The sequence below is a fragment of the Humulus lupulus genome, chromosome 4 (genome assembly GCF_963169125.1).
Source record: "Humulus lupulus chromosome 4, drHumLupu1.1, whole genome shotgun sequence".
NCBI classification, from domain to species: domain Eukaryota; kingdom Viridiplantae; phylum Streptophyta; class Magnoliopsida; order Rosales; family Cannabaceae; genus Humulus; species Humulus lupulus.
The window spans coordinates 103,671,473-103,682,006 of record NC_084796.1 but is presented as its reverse complement, the minus strand read 5'-3'; the positions used below and the strand labels follow the sequence as shown (position 1 = coordinate 103,682,006).

The window sequence follows — 10,534 nt, the reverse complement described above, 5'->3', positions numbered from 1 at the left end:
AAAACATAAGTTGAATCACAAGTTTCTGAGAAGATTAGAAGATCTATTAGGTTTTAGATTCTCTATACGAAATAAGTTATTTTCTAAGCCTCAATTTTTCTCTTCTACTCTTCTTCTCTCTGTATCTATCTCATGTGTTGAGAATTTCCCACTCTAGTCTAGGTGATTCCAAGGATACTTTGGAAGGTTGTGAGGAAAATTGAAGAACGATTCAGTTTCTTGGCAATACTCTGCGACATAAAGGATACAAGGGTTAGAGAAACTGAATGAAAGACTCATTAATTTCGCTTTGTATAATGTAAGAGTTCTTATCATTATTTCTCTTCGAATTCAATTTTAGAAACATGTTCTAGGTTGTCTCATACTAACCTGTTTAATATTAGATCTACATGAAAATAAATAAAGATCATGTGAAGCAATTCATCTCAGCTTGTTTTGTTTGTCAAACCATTAAATATTCTCCAGCAACACCATATGGTCTTTTGCAGCCACTTGAGATACCGGACCGTGTGTGGGAAGATTTGGCTATGGATTTCATCACAGGCCTCCCCCTCTCCTATGGTGTCACTAATATTTTGGTGGTAATTGATCGATTCACCAAATACGCTCACTTTGGAGTCTTGCCAACTCATTATTCAGCTACTAAAGTAGCAGAACTTTTTTTCCTTATGGTGATTCGTCTCCATGGTATGCCTCGCACTATAGTCTCTGATCGAGACCCTATTTTCACAAGTGCCTTTTGGAAGAAATTGTTTGAATTAATGGGCACCACTTTGAAAATGAGTTCTTCTTATCACCCCCAAACGGATGGCCAAACTGAGATCACCAATCGTTACCTCGAGCAATATTTGCGGGCTTTTACAGTCGAGTACCCCAAACAATGGAGTAAGTTCCTTTCCTAGGCTGAATATCATTACAACACCAGCTACCATTCAGCTATTGGAATGACCCCATTTCAAGCAGTGTACGGTCGTGCCCCACCAACTATTCCGGCCTACACCCGTGGCTCTACTACCATCCAAGTTGTTGAAGATGATCTCCTCACTCGTGATCAAATTCTGCAACACTTAAGAGCTAATCTGCATCAAGCTCAAAACCGTATGTGCCAACAAGCCAACAAGAAGCGCCGAGATATTGAGTTCAAGCTAGGTGACTTGGTTCTTGTGAAACTTCAGCCTTACCGCCAAACCACAGTGGCCCATCGCCTCAATTCGAAGCTTTGTCGTCGATATTTTGGGCCTTTTGAAGTCATGGCTCGTGCTGGACCTGTTGCTTATACACTCAAGCTTCTTCCGAACAGCCGCATTCACCCGACTTTTCATGTTTCCCTACTGAAACCTTTTTTGGGTCCGTCACCGACGAAATACTATCCCTTGCCGGAGTTGAGTGTGGCTAACAAGCCTCTTATGCTACCTCTAGCCATCTTGGCAGCAAGGATTCACAAGACTCACAACTCTTCTACCAAACAAGTCCTGGTTCAGTGGTTGTTGAGCAGTCCGGAAGATGCCACCTGGGAAGAATATGACAGCTTTGTTGATATCTACAGGTTGCATAACCTTGAGGACAATGTTAGTTTTGTGGATGGGGGTAGTGATACAAGGGCCCATTTGACAAGCCCAATTAACTTGGACTCTAAAGCCATTCACGAGAGAGTGGGCACCTGGGAAAGAGAGAAGACCCAACCCATTGAAGAATCACCACCAACAATAGAAGAGGGCACCAGCAATAGCAGAGGTGAAGCCAGCAAGGGAAGAGGGGAAAACAGAGCAAAGAATACAAGGGAGCACACTAAGCCACGTTGGCCGAAGGATTATGTAATGAAGCTTGAGAATTAGAGAGAGTCTTGCTTAATCAATTACTATTATTTTCAATCCTTTTTTCCAATACCTATAAAAGGTAAATTGTAATAATTTTGATAATTTTTTATGCTGAATGAAATTGCAAGAGATTGCTTAAGGAGATTTGTCCTTCCTCGAAAAGGACTCATTCTAACAGCGGGCTCACAGTAAAATTAGTGTAAGGGGTGGCATAGAGAAGTATAACCGTATGACTACCAATTCTCTCATCTTCGACTACCGTGGTGGGACCGTATGTAACTGTACCACCCTCTGGCCCTGGGTATGTATGTACTCTTACTTTCAGTAGTATCTTCTTTGCTTTATATAATAAAAATGTATCATGTATGTATCTGTATAATATAATAGCTTCAATATTCTCTTTTCATCACTTTCCTACACCTTTTCCCAGAAAACTATAATAAAGAATTGACAGAAGAAAACCCATCAAATGGGTAGCCACTGCCACAGCAAGGTGACAAGAATCTCTTTCAACATTTCCCACATTTTTGTTTTCTTTTTCGTTTTGTTTTTTGTTTTTTTTAGACCCTACTTCACATTGTATATCATCATGCAAGGGTACGATTTTTAAGATGGTTTTGTTTTTGTCTCGTGACTTTTCAACTTAGTTTATTTTCTCATTTATCATTTTTGTAATGTAGATAGGTAATCGCATGTTTGCATTTTGTTACTTGAGCTAAGTAACAAAAAATATCATGTAACAGGGGTTTTGTTTTTTTCCTTTTCCTTTTCCTGCTGTAAATTGCAAGAGATGAGAAGGGTTTTGTTTTTCATAGCTATTGTATACATAAACATATAGATATAGGCAATGGATTTTGTACCGTTAGGTAGTTCGGACTCGATTGTATGCAATTAGTTTTAGATTGAATGTGTTTTATAATTTTTTATTCTAAAAAAAATAATATAAAAATTAACAACAGTAACCATTATTAACATGTGGGGTTTCTTGTATAGTTGTGTGTGCAGAAGTATTGTTACTTTGCTATGTCTTTTCCTCCGGAAAAAAAATGTGACCCTTACCTGTGTTTTAGGGTTACAGAAGTGTTTGTACAAGTTTAAAAACAAAAAGATGCAATCTTTTATTTTCGATCTCCGCTCGGCTGTTTATTAATTCAAAGAATTTTTCTACATATAGAAGTAACGTGATCAATTGTCATTTGATCCTTAGATCACCTTTGGTTTCCATGATTAAAGAGTGACTAAGTAATCAAGTAAGAGTTGAGTTTTGTTTTCTTGTGTTTTTGAATCAAGTGGGGCTCACTTTTGTGTTTGGTATTTATCAGGGTTGTAATATAATTTCTTTTTTCCTTTTCTCTTTTTTATTTATCTTTTATAAGGTAATATATAATTTCTATGTTGTATGTTAGTATTAAATGTATAATTTAATATAGTTAAGAGTGAAAGTGCTTACTGTATGCTCTGAAACAAGTTCTAGTAATAATAGCTTTAGTTATCCCAAAATAAATTAATTATGTGGAATCCCCTTCCTTCTACATATCACCCGGAGATTTAGTGAAGAGTAAAGATAAGTTGGGTACTTAATAGACTATGTGACTCGAGTCCCAGTTGGTGCTTTTATTGGAAATCTAGTACTGGTTGGATACAATGGGATATATTAGTTATACTTGGGGATTCAATAAGAAGCAAGAGAATGTCCTTGGCTCCAATCTTATTTATTCATTTTTTATGACTTATATTGCTTTATGAGTACTTAACATTATCATAAAATACTATTAAATAATCTCATGTAGATGCAAATAGTCTCTTGTTTTTATAAAAAACTTATTTTATAGGGATGAATTTGGAGCTCCCAAAATTTATGATTTGTTTCAAACAAATAATTGTATATTTTTTAATTGTATTGAAATATTTGGAATGTTATTTTGGAAGGATAGAAAAAGGTAACTGAAAAGTAGAGGGATTTTTTCCATCTAATTAAGTGCTACTCAAGTAAAATCTATGTTACAGCTCAACTAATCCTTTCAGAACTTACGACTGAGAAATTTGATTTTATGCTAGTCTTGCTTTAAGGGGGAACATAGAAAGGAGATGAATTTGGTGCAATCTGCGGTAAAACTATAATTAGCATTTCTCTTCTTCCTGCCCTTTTGTTTTTGGGCAGTATGAAGCTGCTTGAAGAACCATTGAATAAAAATATTTATCATGCAAAAGCAGTTGCCTACTTTTGGGAGTCAATATTGGCTAAATCATTATTCTCTTTAAATTTTGCATGTCTTTAATTTATGTTTAGATCTCGTCTTTATAGTAATGTTATGTTCAATAATCTGAAACTCAAAATGTAAATGTATCGCTGTAGAGTGCATTTGGGAAATGGATTGCTATAAGGCTAAACAGTGTCAAAGTTTTTGCTCTGATTTCTTTCTGACTTGTTAAGGAACTGGGGTTACTTGATGTAATTTTATCTGTTTTAAGGGTTTTTTTTTTGTGAGTTTAACTGTTGGTGCTTTATTGCAGATGTTCTCTTTTGATTGCAATTATTCTTACTTTAATATAATAGTAACAGCGTTTTGTATTCAAAATAATATTATAATTTCTTTCCTCTATTTTGCAGGCAAAAGTTTGTGAAATATGTGGTGGTAATCACCCTCGTGATGAAGTTTTACTTGCAACTTGTTCTGAATGCAACATAGCTTGTGAACATGTGTAAGATTCTTTCTCTCGGCATGAGAATATGCATATACCTTTTCATACCTTGATTATTGAATTATCTTTATGATTTAATATATTATATATATATATATATATATATATATATGATAAGAACACAAATATATAATGATAAAGATGATTGGTTATCATCTGAAATGCAGCTTATGATCATATATAATTAGGGGAATTTATTTTTCTGTGAGATAGATTAGATTTCTGTGGTTGTTATTGTTGTCTTTTTGTTTTTCACTTGTTGCATTTATGTTGTTCGAGTATCACTCTTGCATTGGGTGTGATCGTAAAACATATTAATATAGCTGTTTCTATTGCAATAATGTATCAAAAGAATGCTTTGATCATAATCATAAATGATTTTATTTTTTATACAGTTATTGCATGCGAGAAGTAGAAGAAGAGGTCCCTGAAGATTGGGTCTGTGAATCATGCCTAACTGGAAGTGACTTAATTTTGAAGGAATCTGGTAAGAAAGATGCTCATGTGACATCTTCATTTCAAGAAGATGAAGCTGTCACAAGAGCAATAGGCTATGAGCAATTTTCAGTTTCGCAGCTTCATTCCAAGAAGCAAAAGCCTGTAGAAACTGGTAAAGTTAAGTTTATTCCTCATGAAGAAGTCATGAGGCTATCTTCAGGGACCACAGAAACAAAATTTTATTTTAGCCATACTAGGAGATCCACGTTCCAAAGGACTACACGCAAGTCCAGAACTATGAATCCAAAGGCCTTCTCTGACAGAGTAAAATCATACCCGTGTAAACCTTATGGATTGGCAAGGCCATTTAGAGATGCTACGCCTAAGAGCTCAATGGTTAATCAACAGATGTCACGAACCTTCAAAGAGCCGAAAGGTCAGAAATCTTTGTTAATTTAATATTGCACTCTAGTTCATCTAAAATGGGTACTCTAAGGAGAATAGGGAGAGAGATGTGCATAGCATTTGCATTGCTATAAAATTTAGGTTGTGTTGAAATTGGCACTCATCCTTTTCTAATTATTGAAATTATGTAGTTTTATCTTCTTACACTTGACAGTTTTAAAACCTTATACTTCCCATGCTTTGTTGGATATGTATATCATGCAAATTAACATCATAATAGGTAACATTTGAATATTTGGTTTAAGTCTTTATTTCCCTTAAAGTTTTACATTACTTATCATCCCACTTTGTATTTTGTTGCAAAAATTGAATTGTGAACTTTGATTTGCTTGCAAGCACAACATGCCACATATAGTTTTGTATGGGCTGCTTCCTTGTAGCTCTCATCTTGAGGGCAGCTTCTCTCTTTTTGCCCTTTTTGTTGTTAATCTTTTATTTCACATCAATGACTTTTTTTTTTTTCGAAAAGAAAAAAAAACAAATAAATAAAGAAAAAAAGAATTCTACACTGTTGGATCTCTGTATTTCTAATAATTGGTGGGTAAGTTCAAAAGCATTTTCTTATCCTTCTGAGCGTGATAATATATAATGTTTGTAATGCACATGTGCTTCAAGTGCATTTTATCTTACTATCTGTGCAATGGACAAAAATTAGAAAACAATTGGTTCATATGACGTACCTACTTTTTTCTGATGTCCTTATAAATGGATTTTATAAATAAAAAATTATATTGGGCTTTTGTTCTCATCTCAGCTTCAGAAATACCTTCAGTAGCTTCTGGGAAGTTGCATGCTAACCAGAAGCAATCTATGGATGTTATTTCAGTTCCCAAAAATCATTGTGACTTTTTTGAAAATAAGATGGAGAATTCTACAAAAAAATCATCTTTATGTTCAACACCTGTTGATCCAGGTAGGTAACATCTGTGTGATTCCTAAGTATTGTATCATCAGTTCTGCATCTTTCTTTTTGTTTTCTTAATAAATCATTTTCTACATGGAAGTGACCACAGTTTCTCAAGTTAATGAAATTTTATCATAGTTGACTGTGTTTTGCATAATATATTATGGTGGTGTTCCTATGCTCATTTAGAGAAAAAAGCTGTTGCCCCATGCACAAAAGAGCCTCTAACCAAACAACAGCCAGTGGATACCCTTATCCTACCTAGAAAAGTTGAAATTTCAAATAAAAAGATAGAAAAGGAACTAGTCAAAGAATCATGCACATTGTTGCCAACGTCGCTTGCTGTCAATGCTGGTAAAGTAATTCATTCGTGTGAAGTTCTCCTGCTTGATTATCTAATGTTGAATGTGTAAGATTTTTAGTTTATTTATGGAGAGCTTAATTTTTTCCCTTTATTTTTTGTTAAGAATTATAAAAATGAGGAAACCAATTGTATCATATTACTATTAGGACATCTAGATTTAGTATTTTGGTATTACATTGATAAACCTATTGATCCTTAAAATGTTTTGTGGTTTGAATTAGTAACATAATTGCCTTTAGTAAATGCGTAGTCTATGTTTATGTAGGTGGTAAAACTAAGGATGTTGCTCAACATGATCATTCAAATGTTCAAGGAGACCTACCAAATTTTCAACCTAGTTTTGCCTTGTATCTTGATTATTTTCCTGCTCCAGATGCAACTTGGAAGTGGGTAACTTATCCCTTCAATTTATTTTGTTTTACTTGAAATATCTTGAATTTCTAATAAAAAATGGTGATGCTTTGAACTCATTTTTTACTTGAAAAAACAAAATAAAAGCTTGGGCATTTAATTGTTGGTACAAATGAAGTGTTTATGTGAGAATTGAATAGAATGGAAAAGAAATATCAATTCTTTTGTTTGGTGGAAGTTTTGGAATGGAATGGACTAACATGTATTTTGACCATAATATCCATATGCTTTGATAATATATATTGGTCTATTCTTGTATCATATCTTATTTTTAAGAAAATATATTTGAAATATTTTTTTTATTTATATAATTGTATATGGGTGAAATTTTTGGAAAGCAGTTTAGATTATAAAATATTGGGCTTGGAAAGACATAGGATTTCCACCCAGATAATTTATGAAAGCCCATTCCATCACTGATGCCATACGCCTTCAAATTGAATGACCATTCCTTCCTTGAAATGGCAAATGAAACAAGTGAATGGGGATTCTATGGGAATGACCTTTCCACTCTCAAATACTAAATCCTTTGAACTGGTTTTTCCTTCTTCAGGGGAGACTTCAGCATTCTTAATTGGAATCCAAGTGAAATATTCAGTGGGTTCCAGGCACGACTTCCTTGCAAAATTCACCCTAAAGTTTATGAAATTTCAAGAAAGATGCCTCCAGTTCTTCAAGTTAAGATGCTTCCTCAGTCCAATTTCTTGGTTGATCTATTCCAGGATGAGTGTCCAGATCTTTTAGATGTTGCAATGTACTTTTTCCCAGATGATAACATTGAAAGGTCCATTTTAACTTCTCATTTATTAGAATCCTTTCTGAATTATGTTGTTTTTTAATCATAACAATTGCAGTTGTTTTTATTTTTTACTGGTAGATCAAGACAGAACTATGTGAAGCTGGTTGAACACATGGAGATCCATGAATTTTTTTTGAGAAGTCATATTAATGATGTTGAGCTCCTAATATTTACATCTACACAGCTTAATGTCGATTCGCAGAGTAAGTTTTTTTGCTGTTCATAGCATTTTTTTTGTATCTAAATTCCTGTTGTCTGTGTTTCTAAAATATTGCCAGTAATGATGACGTGTTTCTCAGTGAGTTGGAAATTGGCACGTAAAACCTTGTCATCTCATGTAATAGTTTTTTGGTTCTAGGCCTTAAAAGTGAATTTCTGATTACTTTTGAGAAATAGTTCTTATGATCAACCTTGATGATGCACAGAGTTGCTCTTTCTTACTCTCCTGCCTTTGAAAATTATTCTAGGTAGTAAGTAAAAGTGTTTCATAAAGTTCTTAATTACTTTGCTTCATGAGTTTGTGGTCTACTATCAATTATTGATATTTTACATCAGGCAGTAACTGAAAAATGTTTGAGAACAAAGCTAGGCTTTAGATGTCGTGGGGGTGTCCTTTCTTGGCTGCATGGAATTTTCTTAAGTGATGTAGCCAAACTGAAGTTTTTTGTGACAGTAATATAGAAATGACCTTTTTTTTTTCTTTGGAGAAATTTAATTTACATTAATAACAAAGTATAAGAGTGATGTAGGACTATGCCACTTGAGGCTTGATCAAGATCAAGATCAAGTAGTTGGCTTTTTGTTTATTATCTAGAAGAATATATAATTCAATTAAGAGTTTTTATTTGTTTCCCATTTTATTAGGTTTATGGACTTAGTGATACCTTCTTTCTTATTCATCTACTATTACCTTCCCTTGTAGTCTGCAATTACATTAGGCATGTCATCATTGATTCAGATTCACGTGTCTATGAATTACTTTCTTATGATCACTTGTTAATTTCAGAGTAAATACTTTTTTTTTTTGCTTTCCCAGTAAATAGTAATGAGGCTTATGTTTTGTTATGAAGCTTGAATGACCAGATTGTGTATTTGCTCTTTATATGCCTTAATACATATACAAGATTCCCTTTCTTGTCTTTTGGCAGATGTTTTGTCATCAGAATCAAAGCATTTCTTTTGGGGAATCTTCCGCAGCACCAATGATAAACCTCTTCCTTCCAATGCACAAGAGGAGCTCCCTAGTTCTCAAGCTGATGAGGACATGGAAATCGACATGGTCGGGGGAATTAGTGTGGGAAGGGTTGACGTAATCGTGCCAAGGGAGTCATCAACTCGTAGAAGCACTATTCAAGATGGTGATACAACTTGTCCTACTATTTCAGTTGATGTTGATTCTTCTATTCAAGGACGAAGACACGTAGAAGTCAAAAAAGAAGAATTGAGCAAATATTACAATCAGGTTTCAACTTTCAAACACCATTACTCATATCAGATATTATGCCTGTTTTCTTAACCATTTTTCTTTCCTCAATTATATACCATTCTTTGTTTTTACAGGAGCATATTCTTTCTCCTCCTCCTGGTTTTGAAAAGATGTTCAAATCCCAAACAGCTATGTAGATATTCAGAGTAGAAGTTTGACAGTTGCGGTAGCAAAGTAGAGACTAGGCTATGCTCTAGCTGAAATGTAGAGTAAGAAAAAGAAGCTTAACATAGATTTTTCTCGACTAACATTAGTACCAAAGGTTTATTATACAAAATGGGTATATGGGGAAACCAATTCACATGTTAACTATAAGACCACAGTTACTTCATATTGTTGTAATTCCACTTGTTTGTAGTTTCTGCTACAACCATCTTACTCTGTTGGATATAATATTAGTCATACAGTGGTTTAGTTTCTTTAATTCTGACCAGAAAATGTGAATGCCAAAGTCTTGCCTAGCAAGTATTTTTCAGTTTAATATAATGGGTACCTGTTCAAATAATATAACCACGTAGTATAGGTTTATTTGTATGAATAGTCCCTAAATTATGTATTTGCAAGTTGGTCCTCATACTTTTTTTTTGACAAATCGGTCCTCATTTGCGTGCATTACAAATCGGTTTCCGACCTCATTATTTTTATTACATTTTAAACTTTTTTTGTTAAAAATAAAATAAAAATACATATAAAACAAAAGAAAAAATGAATAAGAACTTAAAAAAGAACTATAAAAGCTTATATATATATATATAGATTTATATTAAAAAAATTAATTGAAAGTTATTAAAATTATATAAAAAAAAATTATAATTTATACTTTTAGTATTGTTTGTGTCTTGGTTTATTTTAAGAGAAATTACAAATTTGTGTAAACATATTACCAAATTTAACTTTAGATGTTCGATAAATGCTAAAAATAACCCTAACTTCTTTTTAGTAAATAATGACCCTTTCAAATTCATTAATATAGTTGTTACCGTGGACTATTCTGGTCGAGCAAATGAAGCAAGATGTAGGTCCATTGTTCGTCGAATACTAATCATATAGAAAAGCTTGGAATCTTATTTTGTAAGATCATGTGTCTGGTCATTTATACTATTAAATTTTCCAAACAAAATTCACTAGCTTTATTATACAGATGTAT

General features: G+C 33.5%; 1 protein-coding gene across 6 annotated transcripts; it reads left to right on the top strand.

Annotated features, from left to right (window-relative positions):
• The first annotated feature begins 1,672 nt into the window (after positions 1–1,672).
• On the top strand, positions 1,673–9,811 carry LOC133830682 (protein PARALOG OF AIPP2-like). 6 transcript variants are annotated; one of them, XM_062260716.1, is made up of 12 exons: positions 1,674–1,896; positions 1,996–2,118; positions 2,248–2,310; positions 4,429–4,520; positions 4,916–5,394; positions 6,178–6,336; positions 6,517–6,681; positions 6,957–7,077; positions 7,656–7,886; positions 7,980–8,104; positions 9,050–9,363; positions 9,462–9,811. In XM_062260716.1, exons 3-12 carry the CDS (start codon positions 2,287–2,289, stop codon positions 9,522–9,524), a joined length of 1,773 nt encoding a protein of 590 aa, XP_062116700.1. In that variant the 5' UTR covers positions 1,674–1,896; positions 1,996–2,118; positions 2,248–2,286; the 3' UTR covers positions 9,525–9,811. The 6 variants fall into 6 exon arrangements, with proteins under 6 accessions (XP_062116701.1, XP_062116700.1, XP_062116698.1 ...); XM_062260714.1 differs by having other exon boundaries at positions 1,981–2,118; XM_062260713.1 differs by having other exon boundaries at positions 1,674–2,118.
• Positions 9,812–10,534: the final 723 nt, after the last annotated feature.

Bases quoted from the DNA above. Each gene is read 5' to 3' on its own strand.
- LOC133830682 (XM_062260716.1), top strand. From the start codon at position 2,287: ATGGGTAGCCACTGCCACAGCAAG. The intron at 5,395-6,177 runs GTCAGAAATCTT...TTCTCATCTCAG, and splicing joins AACCTTCAAAGAGCCGAAAG to CTTCAGAAATACCTTCAGTA. The intron at 6,337-6,516 runs GTAGGTAACATC...ATGCTCATTTAG, and splicing joins TTCAACACCTGTTGATCCAG to AGAAAAAAGCTGTTGCCCCA.